The sequence below is a fragment of the Ahaetulla prasina genome, chromosome 1, assembly GCF_028640845.1.
Source record: "Ahaetulla prasina isolate Xishuangbanna chromosome 1, ASM2864084v1, whole genome shotgun sequence".
In the NCBI taxonomy this organism is placed as follows: domain Eukaryota; kingdom Metazoa; phylum Chordata; class Lepidosauria; order Squamata; family Colubridae; genus Ahaetulla; species Ahaetulla prasina.
Genome location: NC_080539.1, coordinates 276,339,062 through 276,360,302, shown reverse-complemented (window position 1 = coordinate 276,360,302; position 21,241 = coordinate 276,339,062). Strand labels below are relative to the sequence as shown.

Here is a 21,241-nt window from a genome sequence, read left to right as displayed (position 1 = left end):
GCAAAATAAATCCCTAATGATCTAAACCCAACTGCCAACTCATGGACAGTAGATCATAAAGTGCTAAAAAGTTACTGCCATTGAACGTGGACCTCTAATGATAGGAATTCAAAAGAATTGCAATGTTTTAGCAGCCCTAACATTGCTGGTTGTAGACCAGATCTAAAGGCCCACTTGGAAGTTATTTATTATTTTCTTCAAAACTGGCTTCTCTGAATTAAAAAAGTAACATCTGCAAATGGACTGATCAAATATATTCAATAAAAATTGATAAAGCTGATGGCTGGAGCTGGAATTGTTGACCTCTCAATTATATATATATATATATATAATATATAAACTGTATATATTTATATATATGTGTGTGTGTGTGTGTGTGTGTGTGTGTGTGTGTGTGTTTTCTGAGGTTTTCGCGGGTGTTTGTATGTAGATCTTTGGTTATTCGGGTTTTCTCCCGCGTAAAATTGGAAGTGTCTTGGCGACGTTTCAACGAAGTCTCATTCGTCATCTTCAGGCTTCAGCTTCGTTCTTCAGCTTCAACATTGCTCCCAGAAGCACGAAGCTGAAGCCTGAAGAAGACGAATGAGACTTCATCAAACGCCGCCAAGACACTATATATATATGTATATATATATAAACTATATATATATGTATATATATATATATATATATATATATATATATATATATATATATATATATATATATATATATATATATATATATATATATATATATATTCATTCTATCTTTTACATTTTCTTATAGATAAATCTGATTATTTTTATAATGATTTCAGGGGGTGAAGTTCAGGTGAAAAAAAATTCTAATATAAGATTAGGAAGGAATATAGGATTTTCCCAAATTAATAGTGTTAGCCATATTATTTGGATAATTAGATGTTTTTCTAAGTAGGGTGAAGTTTATATTTTGAATGATTACATAATAAGCAAACCTATTGGGAACTAAAATCTTGATGGTGCCCAAGAGAATGAAATATATTTAAACAAGATAGCATGTATATGCAGAGAGCTAAAAGTTATAAACTTGCTTAAAAGCTTATTTCACAATGCTAGAATTGGTTTCATATATATATATATATATATATATATATATATATATATATATATATATATATATATATATATATATATATATATATATATATATATATATGTATATATATATGTGTGTATATATATATATATATATATATACATATATATATATGTATGTATGTATGTATATATATATATATATATATATATTTGTTTTCTGAGGTTTTCACGGGTGTTAAAGTCTTTTAATGTAACCAGTATAAATTATTCAGCAATCTTTAAACTATTTTACATTTGTACCTTACTTATTGGAATCTCAACGGCTGCTTTATTAATATTTGAGTTATGTCCAGTTTATATTTTTGCTTTTATGCTATTTTTTAATAGATTTAATGTTTCATTATTTAGTGAGCCACTTTGCTGGGGATATGCCATAAAAGGAGGGCTATAAATATATATATATATATATATATATATATATATATATATATATATATATATATATATATATATATATATATATATATATATATATATATATATATATATATATAATTTTCATTCTATCTTTTACATTGGATTGGATTAAATTAAATTGGGGAAAATGACATCAAATATGGCCTTTCTAGAAAATCCATGACCATCTACTTCAAAGAGTAGAAGACAAAAATAGGCAAGGAAACAGAAATAACTTAGACTATGTAATACTGGACTGCTTTAAGGAAACAAAAGCAAGGTGCAATTAAACATATATTAGATATTGGGAAAAATGCATTTTAATAACCTCCAAGCAATAATATGAAATATGGCAGGAAAAGGTAAAGAAAAAAAGGAACCAAAGAAGTGTCTGGGTTCCTAAAAATAAGAAATACTAAAAGATGAGTGCAAACAAAGAATTCTAATGAGGAAAAAAGTAGATTCAAAATGTTAGTTTGCACAAAAAGTTCTGTAAATAAGAAAAGATATAGAGAGAGGGGTGGGTAAAGGGAAGAAAAGATATAGGTAACCTATCAAAAAACTTTAAAGTTTGATGTTATCTGAAGTTGGAGAAGAATATCATAGACAGCAACAATGGTTTTTTAAAATATGAGTTTAAAAAGACAGGAAAAAGAATATCAGTTGCTCAATTAAAGCAGCAAAATACTAATTGCTACAAAGAAGGAATGCCACTATTGAACTTTTGTGTTGATTTCTTCTTCTCCAGTAAAAGAATCAAGCCATTTTATGTAAGGCATTAATCAGCATATTCAAATCATTTAAAATAGTGTCTGTTAAGTAAAACCTTATCTCCTCCATTTCCAAATCCTGCACAAAATTCAATAAAGCTGGGTATGGTCCTGATATTAGAAGTCTTCCTATAGCGTTAAAAAGCTATTAATTTATTTGCTTCCTTAAAGTCTTTTAATGTAACCAGTATAAATTATTCAGCAATCTTTAAACTATTTTACATTTGTACCTTACTTATTGGAATCTCAACGGCTGCTTTATTAATATTTGAGTTATGTCCAGTTTATATTTTTGCTTTTATGCTATTTTTTTTAATAGATTTAATGTTTCATTATTTAGTGAGCCACTTTGCTGGGGATATGCCATAAAAGGAGGGCTATAAATATATGTTTTATATAGAATGTAAAAGAACTGCTCAGGATTCAGGCAACAGGGCTGTGTATTATCAGCAGTGTCAAGTGCAGTAATGGCATTAAAGCATTTTACAATATTCAGATGAGTTCTTAGCGCTTTTTACCACAACTCTCTAAGGTAGACAACTTTGTTTTGTAGATGGAGACTGAGTTCAGAAGAGTGATTTGTTGAATACCAACTAAGTTATTTTTATACCAGAGCTTTTTCACACTATCAGGCATGGCTTTTCCCCAATTTGTTGGAAGTGTAATATAAACAAAGATGCCACTCAATACCCAAGACGGCATTATATTAACTAGTAATATCTTTCTTTTGCCAAAGCTTTTCTCTACTTTCAATTCACAAGTGAATTCCATTTAGGAAGTATCTCTTCTATACTAATCAAAAGCTTTCACTTCGCAGATCTGTCCAACTCTATTGCTTTCTTGGACAGCACAACAGTGGGCAGGAGGCAAATTAATAGTGAATTGTGTCTTAATTGTCCTTTGCTTAGCTTCAGTCCCCTGGCAAAAAAGGATATTGAATTTACTCATTATTTCCTCCTTTTCTTCCTTTCCAATATGAAAAAATAGCACTACTTTACTATAGAGAGAGAAAAATGAATAATTTGATGCTCTTTTCTTCATGGGTGACATTCACAGATGAAATAGGAAGCAATTAAGGTCTGATTCAGTATTAATTTCCGACAGTCTTGAACACAGAAACAATACAGTTGACTAACAGAAACTGAAAACTTTCATCTGAAAGAAACTGTGTCCTTTAAGAGCACATGGCAGTGATGGCTAACCTTTTTCTTGTTCTGTGCCGAAACATACGCACAAGCACACACAACAGCAGAAGCATGTGGCTGCACCCATAATGCAATGTGTGTGCAACCCCCCCCCCGCATCCCACCCCCCGCCCATGCGTGCGGTCCCACAGGGGCAGGCTGTTTTTGGTCTCAGGAGGCTGCAGGGAGGCCTACTAGGCCCAAAATGGGCCGTGGGTGGTGGGAGTTCCCCCCACCCTTCATTCCTCTCACCCCCACGCATGCATATGCAACCCCCTGTACATGCATGCGTGACCACCCAACCTCCTGGGCATGCGCATGCATCTCCCTCATGCACCCTGCCCCCCATGAATGCCGAAAATCAGCTGGCCAGCGGGAGGTGCGCGCGCATGCGGGGTGGAATTGAGCTGGGCGATAGCTCACGTGCCAGTAGAGAGGGCTCTGCGTGCCACTTGTGGCACATGTGCCATAGGTTCGCCATCACGGGCATATGGTCTTATCTTTGCTATGTTAATAAGTGTGATTGTATTTCCTTACAATAATAATTGTCTGAGACACTATATGAAAACAGAGGAGGAATGCAGAAAACATTAGAATTTAACCATTTACCAAGAATATTGTATAGTTTCCCTATAAAAATAACTGAGTGAACAAAGAATGGCAATTCCAAATAAAAGGATGAGTATGGAAACAACATTATTGAATTTTTTTTAAAAAAAAGAAAATGGGGTTAAAATTGGGAATTATTTGATCTCTTAGGCTCACTTTCTGAAGATAATCTACTTTGGATACAGGAAATCTTATTTAATTCATATAACAATAAATCAACACTCAAAACCACTGATGTTTTTGTCTATTCTACTGTTAGGATGAAAGGGTCTACAAACTCTAGGGATGAAAGGATCAGAGAAACATGGTATCTTTCACATACTGTTCAGTTACAACACCTGCATCCATAGCCTAAGGCCATCACTTAAGTCCGACTAACTGAATATCTCAGTAGTATGTCACAGACATACTATCCTACAGGTAATCCTCACTTAACTCACTTAACTATGCTAATTGAGACACAAAACTCCCCTGTTAAGAGTTCCAGTTGTAAATAAAAATAAACCCACATATATGTGCCTCTTAATTCCAGCAGTCTCAATTGCCCATTGTTAAACAAGCATTAAATGGCTTATTAAGGGAGAACTTCATATAGCTACTATATGTGACTTGCTGTCGCCTTCTCCACTGACTTTGTTTATCAGAAGTTGGCAGGGAAGATTACAAATTACAATCACGTGACCATAGGATGATGAGACATCGTAATTGTGATTCAGGCACCAAGCACCTAGCTCATCACAATGATGTGATCAAGGAGAGAAGCAATCTAGAACTAAGAAGAATTTTCCTGACAGTTAGAACAATTAATCAGAAGAACAACTTGCCTCCAGAAGTTGTGAGTGCTGCAATACTGGAAGTTTTTAAGAAGAGATTGGACAATAATTTGTCTGAAATGGTATAGAGCTTCCTGTCTGAGAAGGGGGTTGGACTAGAACAGGGGTGTCAAATTGGCGGCCTGCAAGCCTGATGCGTCACACGCAGGCCATGCCCACCCCAGCTCCACAAATGGGAAAAATGCCCAGAAACATCATACAATAGCAATGTGATGCAGAGAGTTTGACACCCATGGACTAGAAGATCTCCAAGGTCCCTTCCAACTCTGTTATTCTGTTATTCTGATTGCAGGGACTCTGCAATAGCAGTGTGTATGAGAACTAATTGTAACAGCCATTAATTCAGTAAGCTTGAACTTTGCTGAATGAGTGGCCATTAAACAAAGACTACTGTACCTTACAGAATTTACTATTCCACAGACATTCTGACCATACTCAGCTTACTTCCTATGTTAAGACCTTGGCAAAAGTCTCATAGATGTGGCTAGGCTAGATAAGAATCTTTATGGCAAATCAGAATGAAACCAAATGAAAGAACGGATTGCCCATTGCCTGCACAAGGATGCAGACTCCCTCTTATATTCAGTGGTTAAAATCCATTGCTTTTTCTTCTTGCTTTTCTCACAGTTCAGTTGGTGTTTGGTGAACCTAAAACTGAATCATTCTTGAATATTTACATAATTGCTTTTTCTGGCTCTCACCTTAATGCTCATTCATACAGGAGTTGTAATCCAGACTATCTAGAGGAAACAGGATTGCTTCCCATAATATTTAATATTTATTAGCATTTATGTGTTAATATTTTTTATCTTCAGTATTAACCATTGAACATTAATATGTATTTACATTAACATGATATTTATTATGATCTTCTGTAGCGGCTTTGAGATTTCCATCTACTTCTTCTGAATCCATTATCTTAAAACTGCTCTATTAATTCATAACACTGAGCAGATACAAGGTTGTCTTAACTCTGTTATAATAATGCACTTTTACCACTAGATTTTGTCCATTCTTATTGTATCGTTTCTACTTTTCATAATTTCATAGTGTACTTTTGATGTTTAAACCAACTATCCTCAGCATGAACATAAAGTAATGACTACATTTCAAATGCAGAAATACAAAAGCAGTCAGACTGTCTTTTAAATTTCTAAATCAATTAAATTTTTGCTTCTTAAATCAATTAAACCTTTGCTTCTTAAAACGTGAGACAGTTTGAAACTCTAAATATAACTTTCCGAGATTATATCGACTTTATAACTCGAGATACGTGGCTAGAGAAGAGAACTCCTTGTCTTTGGTGGTATCCAAATCACGACATATCTCTTTAAAGTAAAAAACAATACCAGCTTCCATGTCATATGATTACAAAATCTAATAGAAATCACATCCATCCATCCATCCATCCATCCATATTCTGTTCATCTGACCCTCCCAGCTGAATTTAGCTGTATGTCCCTAGGATACTGAGCTTGTCGATCAGAAAGGTTGGCAGTTTGGTGGTTGGAATCCCTCGTACAGGCCTCCTGCATGAGCAGGAGGTTGGACTAGATGACCTCCAAGGTGCCTTCCAACTCTGTTAATGTTTATATGTTTCTTATCTTTGGGAATCAGTGTACTATTTTTGGTTTGTTGTTTTTCAGTCTTATGCCATTTCTTACTTTTGTTATTTTAGAGTTGATAATGTTTTCTTAAATACTCATCACCCTGAAACCTGTGCGAAAGGTAAAATGGCAATTTTAAAACAGAAAGGAAAGAGTAAACAAACTTTCAGCCTGATTGGCATAACCAGTAAGAATAAATTAGATATGCTTAGCCATGAGAAAAAAATGTCTGGGATAGAGATAATTGCATAATTCAAGAATCAGCAGCAGGACCAGATGGATAGTCAGGTCACATTTATTGCCATCCCAGATCACAGGAGATTTTAAGTTCCAGGATGGCATTTAATGATAGGAAAAACTTCCTAAAAGTAAGAATAGTTTATATAATTTCTCTTCTCTTCTCTTCTCTTCTCTTCTCTTCTCTTCTCTTCTCTTCTCTTCTCTTCTCTTCTCTTCTCTTCTCTTCTCTTCTCTTCTCTCCTCTCCTCTCCTCTCCTCTTCTCTCCCCTACCCTACTCTACCTTACCTTACCTTACCCTACCTTACCTTATTTTTTAATTAAGAACTTACATGGCCACCCATTTCATGGAATGATTCTGGGCAGCGCACATCCAGCAGTTAAAAACGAAGTTAAAAACAAAATGACCCTTTTCCTCAGGTGCCAAGAGAATGATAAGTTCCCCTTTCTCGAGATACATATATGTAAAAAGTTGGGTAGGCATCTGTTGGAGATGCTTTAGTTTGGATTCCTGTGCTAAGTAGGGAGTTGGTTTTAGTGGCCTCAATAGCCCTCCTACTCTACAATTCTGTAAAACTGAAAAAATCCTATTAGATTCTGTCTTCATATGACATGGAAGCTGGTATTGTGTTTTTTTTTTTAATTTCAAGGATATAAGCTAATGCTCTTTCTCTTCTCTTTTTATTTACCAGTTGCAAATTCTGTAAATGGAGGATTTAATACATCGTTGTTCAAACTCTAGTAAAAGAAAAAAGAAAAGGTGGTGTCATAGATTGATGAAAATTTAATTTATATCTGATGGGGGATAATAACACAACCTTGAATTCATCAGAATTATAGGGTGCCTTTTCATATTATATTCTCTGGCCTGTACTATTCTAGCCATATATACCAGTTCCTACATCTCAGATAAGAACAGTGATGAATATTGTATTATTTTCTTCCTATAATTACTAAAATGAATTTAACTTTTAATGGCACATTACAAATCAGATTTCTGCAAAGCTGCTTTTTTTCTTTAAAAAAAAACAGCTTTCTTTTGACAGTTTTGTCTCCATTTCCCTTTTTTCTTATTGTGGTTTTTTTATCTTTTATTTCTCTCCTTAGTTTCTTTCTGAAATATGTGAAAATATACATCAAGGTAGAAAATAAATAAAATCCATTTTGTTATTTGCTTTTGAAAGAACCACAGAGTAGCCCAAAACTAGACCCTACATGACAGGCTCAAAAGTACGCCTTGCTTACATCAAAGTTACTTTCACACTGTCCAGAAACTCAAACATTCAGTTCCTTGCAAGAGTTCTAGATAGCTAGCTAGCTAGCTAGCTAGATATCTCGATAGAGGGCCGTGAAAGTATTTACAGATCCCTCACATCCAGGACATAAACTGTTTCAACTCCTACCCTCAAAATGACGCTATAGAGCACTGCACACCAGAATATCTAGACATAAGAACAGTTTTTTCCGAAGGCCATCACTCTGCTAAACGATATGATTCCCTCAACATGTCAGACTATTTACTAAATCTGCACTACTATTAATCTTCTCATTGTTCCCATCACCAATCTCTTTCCACTTATGACTGTATGACTGTAACTTTGTTGCTGGTAATCCTTATGATTTATATTGATATATTGACCATCATTTGTGTTGTAAATGTTGTACCTTGATGAAGGTATCTTTTCTTTTATGTACAATGAGAGCATATGCACCAAGACAAATTCCTTGTGTGTCCAATCACATTTGGCCAATAAAAAATTCTATTCTATTCTATTCTATTCTATTCTATTCTATTCTATTCTATTCTATTCTATTCTATTCTTTGTCAGATCTGATGAGCTCAACTATTAGCAATTCAGCCAAAGAAGCACATTACCTTAAGAAAAATTATCAGTTATTTGATAACATACAGAACACTATATATATATAGCATAATGTTAAGGACCTTTATTCGCTTTCTAAATAGGTGGTTTTGATGTTTCTAATAAACTTTTGCTTCTTCATGTGTAGATTATAGATGAAGAAGAAACACAGTTCATGAGTAATTGTCCTGTGGCTGTGACAGAGAGTACACCAAGAAGAAGGACTCGCATTCAGGTGTTTTGGACAGCTCCTTCTTTGGGCACAGGCTGTGTAATTTTGAAGTAAGTAAATTTATGGTCTAAATGCATGATTGAAAGCATAGTTTGCTGCATATGCTGTACTTTATGACTTTACACTGATTTTTAGCCTGACCTTAACTGTACTATGAGATTCTCAGAAGCAATCATTCTCAAGGTTTAATGCTCTGAATGCCTGTAAACATTGGTTTTAAAAAAATTATACAGACAATTTGCTTTGAAACCAGATCAGGACCTCTGTAATTTTACAAAAAAATAAATAAATCAAGAATGGAGTTGATTTAGTTTTGATTCAACGGATGTGTATCTGAAATTGTAAAAAATTACTTTTTTATTTTAAATGCTGCATGCCTATGGAATATAAGGTGGTCCACTTCCCCATTTGCAGATAGTTGACATTTCAGAAAATGCCTGGCTGCAGGGGCATTTATAGGGATGGTGAAAATCTGCATGATGGCAAATAGCAATAACAATAGCACTTATATTTGTATACCGCTTCACAAAAATTCACAATTCGGGTCCTCATTCTATCGACCTTGGAAGGATGGAAGGATAAATCAACCTCAAGCCAGTCAGGATTGAACTGCTGGCAGGATCCAACTGCTGGTAGTTGCAGAGTTAGCCTGCAATACCACATTCTAACCACTGTACCACCACGGCTCAAATGCAGTGTTGCAATCTGAATCCTGGTATATGATGTGAAGTGGTTCAAGGTTGGCATTGATCTTGAACTCACATTGAGACCTACTATAAACACATACATATGTTATCTCCTGTGTAATATGATTTGTGCATGGTCCATACGATTCCACACTAATAATGTATAATCTTATGACGGGGGCGTGAACATTATGTATGGCTTTTTGCTACCTCTTACTGCACAATCTGCATCCAGATAATTTACAGTAAAGACATTCTGCATAAAAGGTGTCTGCAGAAGTGTACACACACACAGAGGGAGACACACAGACACACACAAACACACAGAGGGCCTGGAGTAAGGGCCTGGAGACAAAAACATATGAAGAACGGCTGCAAGAATTGAGTATGGCCAGTCTAGAGAAAAGAAGGACTAGGGGTGACATGATAGCAGTATTATGGTATTTGAGGGGCTGCCGCAAAGAAAGGGGGTTAATTTATTTTTGAAAGCACCAGAAGGTAGACAAAAAACAATGGATGGAAACTAATCAAGGAGAGAAGCAACCTGGAATTAAGGAGAAGCTTCCTAATAATGAGGACAATTAACCAGTGGAACAGCTTGCCTTCAAAACTTGTGGTTGCTTCATTACTGAAGTTTTTAAGAAAAGACTGCACAGGGTTGAGCAGAGGGTTAAACTAGAAGACCTTCCATCTCTATTCTGATTGAGGTCCAGTTGCGTTTTGAAAAAAACATCATTGAGATAACCTCATGTAGCTTGGAAACATGAAGTAGATCCCTGTAAAAAATACAGCAGGCTGGGTAGATTTAATTTGATGCAGATTTTCTCAATAATGCTTTCCAGGGTTGTATTAAACAAATAAAAGTGATATAAAACTTTATGCAGAAACACAGCAAATATTTCATTCCATGCCTCACCCCCCCTTTTTTAATAATCCATTTCTAAATCTTGAATCCTTCTTATTAATCAGAAAAGGTCCAGTAAGATCTCTTTTGAGATAAAAAATTAAATATTTACATCTCCATTTCCATTTAAGCAAATTCCTCATAATCATTCTCTTCAAATAATCAAAATTGAATCCAAATTAACAATTTAAAAAATGACCTTCCAAATTAATCCATAATACTCATTTAAAAATTACCAAACATAAATATCATAATCAAATTCCAATAAAAATTATAATAAGAGAGAATAAATAACTATTTATATAATCAAACAAATCAATTCTGTATTTTTCCACTTTCTACCAATAATCCTTAAATCCCACAAATAAAGTTCTAATATTTGGTTTCTCATAGTCTTTTTCTCTTTTCTCTCAAAATTCTTGTCATCTTTATCAAAGGTCCTTTAGTAGTTCCAAGAAAGTAGCTGTAGAAAATCCCTTATAGTCCAATGTGTATATCAGACACCATCCTTTTGATTTATTATTTATATGTCTTTTTAAACAAAATTTAAGTCATGATCCAATTCCATTTGTAAATCCAATATTTTTCTTTCTGTTGGACCCAAACATTTCCTTTAAGTAGTCATCTGATGCCCTCCAATGTCCAAAGTTCAGTCTTATTATCAAGTCATAATGTAAGCGTGGATTTTTTTTTCTCACAAGACAGGATCCTCTTAATTAACTTTAAAGTTTAAATTGAGTATAAACTTGAAGGTTTGTTGCCGAATATGATAAGCATGGTCTATGATGAAAGTAAATTATACATGAGAAAAATGGAATAGTTAGAGAAAGGTTCCACAATGAGTAGACAGTAAGACAAGTATTTGCACAGTTCCCTGGGTTGTTTACTGCATTTGTGATAAATGTATAAGGAGGTGTGTTAATATTATAGGTGTGTCAGTTAGGGGCATGGACCTGCATGTACTTTTTTAAAAAATATATTTTTTTTAAATTTTATTTATTTATAATTTAATTTCTATACCGCCCTTCTCCTGAAGGACTCAGGGTGGTTTACAGCCATATTAAAACACAGAATACAAACAAAAAATTTAAAAACAAAATTAAAACGAAATATTTAGTAGGCCAAATCAACTAAAACGGTCATAGACCGACATAAAACCCATTTAAAATTACAATTTAAAATTTCACTTAGGCCAGTCCCGCACGAAGAAATAATAAGGTCTTAAGTTCACGTTTGAAGGTCCGGAGGTCGGGGAGTTGGCAACCCCGAAGGCAGCTCATTCCAAAGAGCAGGAACCCGCACAGAGAAGGCTCTCCCCCTGGGGGCCGCCAACCGACATTGTTTGGTCGACGGCACCCTGAGGAGGCCCACTCTGTGGGAGCACACAGGTCGTTGGGAGGCTATCGGTGGCAGAAGGCGGTCTCGTAAATAGCCCGGTCCTAAGCCATGGAGTGCTTTAAAGGTGCTAACCAGCACCTTGAATTGCACCCAGAAGGCTACCGGGTTGTTGTTTACATATAAATATATTGAATACAGTGTAATTGTCCTGGCATTCCACTTGCCATAAAACAAAGGTAAAAACAAAATAACCTATATACTACTTTAAGCAGTGCTAGTGTTGTACTTTTTGTTATTTCTGACCATCATATTCTACAACGTCAACTTATCTATCATTCTATTACCTACATTCTAATACATACATAGTATCTCTATATACTTTTGTGTGCAGATGATGTCATTTGCTAGCTCAGAATGAGAATGGCTAGAACGCACCACTGAATGGTGCAGTGAGGAATATGGATCTGAAAATTAATGTATCAGAGACTAAGTTAGTTAAATTTAGTTTGGAAAACAGAATGAAAGATCATACATTATGCATAAATGGTAAAAAAAAAAAAGCCCACAGCAATATATCATTTTATGAACCTTGATAGAATATTTATCAAAAATGGGGAAATGGATAGACAAAATTTAAACTTCTGGTAGAAAGATAGTGGGTAGTGTCCTTTGTTTCTTGAAAGAAGTAAAAATGACTGTATACGTTCATGCTTCTACTGTGTTAGTATACATAAGTGAGAGTTGGCTTGTTCAGTAGAAATCAACACAAAGTAAAACTGAATATGGTGGGAAAGAAGTACATAAGAAGAATATCTGGAAGGATCTTATATCTTTGCCTGTTGTAACGAATAAAGCCTATCAAGGGCTTCTGTGGCTCAGACTGCTAATGCAGTCTGTTATTAACAGCAGCTGCCTGCAATTATTGCAGGTTCTAGTCCGACCAGGCCCAAGGTTGACTCAGCCTTCCATCCTTTATAAGGTAGGTAAAATGAGGACCCAGATTGTTGGGGGGGGGGGCAATAAGTTGACTTTGTATATAAATATACAAATAGAATGAAGACTATTGCTAACATAGTGTAAGCCGCCCTGAGTCTTCGGAGAAGGGTGGGATATAAATGCAAATTAAAAAAAAGACTATCAAAATATGATAATTATATTACTAAGTTTGGCTATATTACTAAATTCAGTGTCAGAGTTTTTACTCCTCTGAATACTGAGGAAGTAACTGATGAAATTAAATAGTACTGCATTTATTTCCTGGTTGTGAGCTTCCAGTAAGTATTTGTTTACCACTTTGAAAACAAAATGTTGGGTTAGATAGGGATGAACTCTTATTTGGTATACATATTTACAGATATTTTATTTCCATCCATTACACTTTGAGTCCTTGTCAGTATAAAGTATAGAGGTCTTTGAAACATATCACTTTCAGAGATATTTCCTGTGCTCTTTTGATCAACTTACAGCATGTTTTGGAAAGATTCATTCATTCATTCATTTTCTATAGCCATCCAATTGAACCAAGTGACTCTGAGCAACTTATAGTTCTAAAATTATAAAACAATTAAGATAATTAAAAAAATTAAAACAATAAAAACATCCACAAAATTAATAAGTAAATCACCAGCAGCCCGATGATTAAACAACTAATAGTAAAGCCAAGAAATGGGTCCCATAGAATATTCTGAGTCCCAGGCCTAGGCACATAACTAAGTTTTTAAAGCTTTGCAAAAAGCCAACAGGGTTTTGAAAATTCTAATTTCTAAGGGAGAATGTTCCATAAGGCAGAGGCTACAGCAGAAAATTCCCAGTTGATACACTTTGGCTGATGGGATCTGCAAGTTGCCCAGTTTATTTGATCAAATTGGATGAGTAGAAAGAAAAAGACCCAGTTCCAAGCCATTTAGGGCTTTAAAGGTCATAACCAGCACCTTAAATTGCACCCAGAAATACACTGGCAGCTAGTACAGTTCATTGAATAATGGTGTTGTGCCTCGCCCGCCCTCCTCTCCTCAGCCGGGCCCCATCTCCTGCTATCTGAGTCAGAGTCTGATAATGAAGAGGAATGGCCTGGCATGCTTCCAGCCCCCAGCCCTGGCACCATGCCCGGACAGAATGTCAGGAATGAGCAAACAAACCTCCCTTCTACAGCGCGTGAGCACAAAGCCAGCCACGTGCTAGAATTGCCAGCAGCAGATCAGGAAAGTCACAGTGGATGGATCCCCGCTTCCGGAGAATGGAGAGGCAACGTCAGCAAAAGGAAGGGAGGGGCAGGCCTGGATAAGTGCTGAGTCATGGAGCCACACCCCATGGCCTATATAAAGGATCTGCTTTTTGGCATTCCTTGAGTCAAGCAAAGTCTCATCTGGTTTGCTGAAGTCACACCTTGGATTCCTGCCTGCCTTGAGAACTCTGACAGGAATTTGGCAAAGCTCAGAGGCTTCGTGGCCACGCTTGATACAGACTTCCCAGACCCGGCCGTCGGAGGGGCAGTGGGACATGACAAATGGTGTTACATCAGTGGTGGGTTGCTACTGGTTTGCCCCGGATCAGGTGAACCAGTAGCAGTGGCAGGAGGCTCTGCTCATCTGCCAGGATGTCTCTGTGCATGCGCAGAAGCTTCTGTGCATGCGCATAAGCATTGTGTGCGTACATGAGTGCATGTGCACCCACAAGCAAACCAGTAGCGGCCAAAATTGAAACCCACTATTGTGTTACATGTGCCATGTTGCCAGCACTATTTATTACCCTTATCAATGCTGCTTCAATCCCAAACCCTAGCCTGAACCCCGATTGAAAGGAGTCTAGATAAATGAAGAAAACTTACGCAGTGATGGGAAAGAAATAAGCCACACATTTCTGAAGAATAAAGATATACCCATCCTAAAAGAATAAGCTTCCTGAGGTCAAAGGCTGACTCATGAGTAGCTGGGACACAGTCATGACGTTATAACCAGTATAACTCTTTGATAAGCATCAATCCATTTTGTAGGACTAGGTAGCTCCAAGGTAGAATACTTCAACCAAGGATTCAACACTTTGATGTGGGCATTTCAACTTGGCTGTTCTCTAATAACCCAGTATTGCACAATATTTGTTCCTGCAAACTGGAACTTTCTTTTCCAGCTTCTAGTTATTGTTGTTTTTCCAAAATCTACTTAGCTGGCATGAGAGATCTTCCCACAGTAGGCATTTGAGGCATCAGAAGTCTTCAGAGAATGGTTTTGCCTCTCCTGATTCAGGAGAAAATGCTTCAATTAGCAAAATGGTATCATTAAATTTGATTCACCTCATTCTTATAATTTAGTTTTATATTTTAAATTGAGTTCTTAAAATTTTTTTGAAAGTAGTTATGAGATTTAAAAATGAGGTATTTAAATTAAAAGCACTTGAGATTTCAATTTCAGCCATCTGATGTTTGTATAGCATGATTTATTAAAGTATTACACATTTATTTCTTTGATTAATTTCAGTTTTCCATCATATATGAAATCTGTATTGCATTCGTTGATTTGCTTCCAATAATGTGTTCTTCTAAAATGTCAAATTATACTTGGAACAATGTCAGTTGGAAACCTGGTCTTGGTAGAAATTGTGCACATGTAAAACTGGAAAAGAACATATTTTATTCTTTTTTAAAGGCAAAGTACGGAATTCGCTTCTTTCAGCATAAATATTCTTTTTCTGATTTATTCATGTGTCTCTTTTTGGATGTGATGGTTGAAAAACTTGAAAAGGACATAAAATCTGCCAAATTAGAGATTTGGCAGATTTAGAACATCATTTACATGCATTTTTAAAAGTCACAATCCTTTGGGAAATTGTGCAGCTGGAACACCAATTTGAATGTTTGCAAAACAAAATATATGCAGGCTTCAGAAGTTAATACCATGAAGATCTTTTAGCGTTTTGCTTTGTCAGCTCCCCAAATAGTATTTCCTTCAATATTAAATTGTTAATTGTTCCTCCCCTGAGAGTTTGGATGTGGAAGATGAACCAGCTGGTGATGAAAAGATATTTTAAAAGCTCGAGGTTCAATGATTGCCTTTATGTAAGGACACACTGACCTCCGCCTTCTAGCACATTTCTGAAGTTCTGACTTTACTACCTTCCAAACATAAAGGCTAAAGTTTGCAAATGGAAAGTTTGTGAAGTTCCCTGTGAAACTCCATATTCAATGAGGGTAGGAATGGAGTAGGTCACTAAGGCTAAAGACAGCAGCAGTTTTTTGGTCACTATCACCTTCATATGATGTACAATATAGGAAGAGGAATGACTAATGAGAAAGATGGGTTCCTTTGTTTTGGTTTTCACTGTATCTCAAGGATCAATTTCACATCATAAAGGACTAACCACTAGTGCAAGAGTAGGAAAAAGCACCCCTCTCTCTTTAAAGAGAGAACCAGGCAGGAAGACCCTGTCCCTTAACCATGGGTGGGCTTCAAAAATTTTAGCAAGGGGTTCTCTGCCCGGTTGCTGGGTGGGCATGGCCATGGTGGGCGTGGCCTAGTCAGCCTCCTGCAGCATGAGGGGCATTTTTGCCTTCCCTGGGCTTCAGAGGCTTTCCTCAAGCCTCTGGGAGGGCGAAAATGGACTCCCCAGGCTCTGGAGGCCCTCTGGAGGCCAGAAATGGGCTCGTTTCTGGCCTTCCTGAACTTCCGGTAGGCTCATTTTTCACCCTCCCCAAGCCTCTGCGTGCGCCCTGCATTTACCTGCATCCAAAATGGGCATGTGGGGATTCCTGGGAGAGGAGGGGAGGGGTGGGCGGGGCCAGCCAGGAGTGGGATTTGGGGGCTCTCCGAATTGCACAGAATCTTAGCCAGAGGTTCTCCCGAGCCCCTATGAACCCCGAGCAGCCCACCCCTGCCCTTAACTCTATCTGATGACAGCTAACTGAGGTGAGTTGGTTGAAAGTAGGGGTAAGTGGCATTTGCTCCATTGCTTATACTACTTCTATTATTGTGAATGCTATTGCTATTGTTGACTTGTTGTGGAAGCATTTTGATTTAGATGTTGGGATTTTTTTTTAGCAATTCTTTTAAAATACAGTGAAGTTGCAAGAAGTCATTCAGAAAAAAAAATCATACTCTCCTTATTCTATCTAATGGCTTCCAAATGGAGATGAATGCAGTCTTCATTAACAACTTCTTATAGTGACCCACCCAATATAATTACTTGCAGCAGCTTGATAAATTCATTGGTTTGATTCATTTGATTTAACCAGGTGATTATTATAGATTTCTTCTTTCAACAGGTTGAAACATTTGCAATAAAGTTGGAAGAACTGTCCATGAAGTTCACATGACAGTTCCAGATAGCGATTTGATGAACATTTCTAAAACCTAACAAAGTTAATTAAGAAAACTAGTTAGGTTTCTAAGTTTATTCTTGGCTTACTCTGAGGTTTGTATAACTTTTCAGGGTAGAAGAGCAAGTGAGACACTAACTCTACCTAAACAGGTATTAAAAATTACACTGAAGAAAAGTAAATACTTTTTTGATAATATAAAGATATTATTAACCCAGTTAATCTTCATATATTTAAAAGGATATAGATATACAAGAATTTAAATGACAAGTAAGTATAGTTTGACAGGTCCAGCAGACACCAATTTACTAAATTTTAGAATTTAATCATGTTTTCTTTTAAAGTTGGAAACTGTTGTTCTAACAATGTTGAGTAGCTGATTATGATGATCATGATAAGTTGCCCCGCTTTAATTAATTACAGTGCTGGAGAACTCAAGCATATTGTCATGCTGCTCCTATTTATTACTGAACTATAAGAGCTCGCTAAGAAGGATTTAGGAGCTCTGCTAAATAAATATACATGAATAGTAAAGAAAGCAATAAAAGTAAAAGCACATCTTATGTATATGCGTATTTCTTAAGTAATGGTCTTTGTTTTTCACAATGTGTCATTTTCAGCATTTGAAAACCATTCAGTATCTCTAGAGATGAACAATTATATCTAGGTTAGCTCTGATATACTTTGAAGGAAAGTAACAGTAGGAATCATTGTAAAAGAGTAAGATAAATTCTCTGAATTATCAAGGGCTAAGATCTGATTTATAAGCTCAGTCACACCAAAAGGAGTTTTAAGTTGATTTTAATGGGAACAAGCGCTGGCCTTTACAGATCTGTCCTTTTCGATCCCCTCTTGAAATGAATCCTTCATTCATCTGCATTGCAAGCAGTAAAAAGGCAGAGCTCCATCATTTCCTAGTTATTTGCTGTTTGTAAATGAATATCATGGTTAATTTAGGAGCCTGGCAGCTGTGGAACATTTGCCATTCCGCTACAGCTGTCAGTGGTCCTCTGGTTTGTTTTATAAACAGATGTTTAATTTTACTTCAGTCTGCTTATCGGTGATGGTTTCCTTCCGCTTCTATTTGAGGAGAAGTGATGAGAGAAAGAAAGTGTAATAAATAGGAGACTCATCGGTTTATGTCTTTTCAAAATAAAACTCTGGATAATTAATGATAGCATTCAAAACCTTTAAGATGTCTTTGCTGGAGAATGATTGAACCAATTTTTTTCCTTTAAAAACCTGCAGTCCTGAGTTTATTGTCACAGAATGGATGTCACCAAAATGTTCTCTAGTTCAGTGGGACACTGTATCAAGGACAACGAACAGATGGCATTTATTTTCCCTATATAATCAGTGTTACTAATATTGTTTTTTATTCTAAGTGGAGGAATAAGTATTATTTATGGAATTTTTGATAGATTTGTAATGTAGAACTCAATCTAATAATTTCAGTGGAATATTAGTTCTACATTTGGGAGCTTGATCATGAGCATAGCATAGTTTCCCCTCAATTATTGCCCTCCAGATGTGTTAGACCAAAGTTTCTCAACCTTTCCATCTTTGTAGACTAGCGGGGGAGGGGGAGGAGGTGGGGGGGATGGCAGGCGTGAGTGGCGGGCAAGTACATATAGAGCTCCATTTGTGTGAGTGGCAGGCATCTGCACACGCTCACACACTGCTTGCACTTCCAAAGCCTGAACAGCTCACAGCCCAGTAGTGGGCCATATCCCAGGGGTTGGGGACTCCTGTGTTAGATTATAACTCACATCATCATCAACCTACGTAAATTGGAATTATAATTTTTGGAATGCTAGGTTACAGAAAGTGATTTTTCATTATGGATAACTTACAATTCTCGTTCTGTTGTGAACTGTGAGAGTGAACTGTATCTAAAAATATAACAACTTGCATATTATGCAGCTTTCGGTGGATAGTATATCATTTGATGATTCATACTTTGAATGTGCCTATGAATGAATAAGACTAGGCAGTATCAACAATTTAAGGCAGATTGTCCTTCCCATAATAATACACTATAAAACCCATGCTCCATTGAGTCATTGTTTCAGAGAGATTTTATTACCTAAACAAAGAAACGGAATGATGACGAGTGGACAAAAAAGCAGCAGAAACAGCTTCTGATTTCCTCCCAGCTTTCCCATTATCCTTTCCTCCCTACCTCTCTCCCTCTGTTCCTCTTCCTTCCTTCCCTCCTTCCTTGTCATTCTGTAATTTCCTCCCTTCTCTCCCTCCCTCCCCTGACAACTTTCCCATTTACTTTGCTTGTGGTAGGCTTTCAAGAGAAAGTCACTGGAGAAGCTAGCAGGAAATTGCAAGTCCAAGATCAGATAGCAGGTAAGTGGCTGCTGCTGGCTGGGGGACAGAGTGATGGATTGTGAGGGTGGTTGGAAAACTGTCATGGAAAATTGAAAATGAAGATCGCATGGCCACAGCAGCAGTAGCCAGAAATACTGATGTAGCCACAATTTCCCCAAATTTTATTTTCTCAGGTGTCATGAGTCCTGTATTTTGGACATATTGTTAGTCCATTTAAGGTACCTTGGTTCAAAAATTGTTACCTATGATGTATTGTTTCACTCAGTTAATGACAATGTTAACTGCATATAGATTTAACAACTGTACTTTTGTTATTCCATAGAAACAAAGGGTAGCAACTCCTTCATGTGGGCGAAATTAAGAGTACTACTTTTCTCAGGAGCATTAAAAGAAGATCGCAGTCACCTCACATTAAATCAGCATATATATGAAAAGACCCTCTCTTGAACTCTTGGGAAGTGGCTTTTTTGTTTATTTAACAATTTTGTATATTGCTAGAATCATATAATAGACTCTGGGCAGTTAACAAGATAAATACAAAGTAAAACAGAGTTTACAGAGTAAAACAAAATTATTAGCATAAAAACCAATGTAAACAATAAGTCTCCAACTCTCCTATGTGCAAGGCACCCCATAACAATACTGTTTTTACTACTTTCTTAAAATCTTTAGGATCTTGCTTCTGGAAGGGGACCGTTTCAAAAAGCAGTGTCCATTACTAAGAAACATAGGTTCTGGGTGCCTGCCCTATCTCATTTTCTAAAATGAGGGGGTCTCATTTTCATGTGAAGATGCTATTGGGCAAGGCAGTTTTACTTGGAAGAAGTAGTTCTGAAGAGGGCTGGGACCCAAAACATATAGGATTTTATAGGTTAAATCCAGCACTTTCCCAAAATTTGAAAGGCTATGCTTGCATAACAAAGCATGTATTCAATAATACTCGTTCTCAATAGACAAAACAAACACATGAAATCTAAATAAAATCTGAAATGCTAAATAAGGCAATACAGTATGACTTCATTGAAGAACAGTTTATTTAATTTTGCCATGTTTTCCATTGAAACCAAATATGTATTCCATGTCCTATAGAAAAGTATAACACTTACAGTTCTCATATTCAGAGTTTGTTTTAATTTAAAATGAATACAGAGCCATTTAAAAGATTGTCATTAACTTGAAAGTTGGTCTGAAGAGGTAATAGTCATAGAGATAACAATTCAAGTTAGATAATACCCTACTCATATTAAGTGTGATACTTGATGAGTAAGCCCCAAATCCTAAGCAGCGGCCAAGCAAAATTTTAATTTAATTTAATTTAATTTTTTATCCTTGGAGTTGGTGTTGTCTCCTCGTAACTGCTGAACAAGTGCTGCAATTTTCTTGGCAAGATTTCAGAAGTGGTTTGCTGTTGCTTTCCTCCCAGGGCTAAGATAGAATGAGTAGTCCAAAGTCACTCAGCTGGCTTTGTGCCCAAGGCAGGACAAGAACTCATGGTTTCCCAGGGCTTTCTTAGAAACCAGGAGTCTCTGAGTTCTAGTCCTGCCTTGGGCATGAAAGCTGGCTGGATGACTTTGACCCACTCATTCTGTCTCAGCCCAACCTCCCTCATGGCATCATTGTAGGGAAAATAGGAAAAGGAAGGAGTATGATGAACATTTGCTACCTTAAGTTACCGTATTTTTCGGAGTATAAAATGCACCTTCTTTCCCCAAAAAAGAGGGTGAAAATCGGGGTGCGTCTTATACTCTGAATGTAGCCTCACCCAGCTTCTCTGAGGCTGAAACAAGCATCAGAAATGAAGCTTCAGAAAAGAAGC

At 36.4% G+C, this 21,241-nt stretch overlaps 1 protein-coding gene across 1 annotated transcript in view; it reads left to right on the top strand.

The window, feature by feature from the left end:
- SPON1 (spondin 1) overlaps positions 1-21,241 on the top strand; it is a 388,936-nt gene that overhangs the window by 90,776 nt on the left and 276,919 nt on the right. Inside the window, exon 3 of the mRNA XM_058160540.1 lies at positions 8,766-8,899. Coding sequence (XP_058016523.1) covers positions 8,766-8,899 — 134 coding nt within the window. The remainder of the gene's footprint in view (positions 1-8,765; positions 8,900-21,241) is intronic.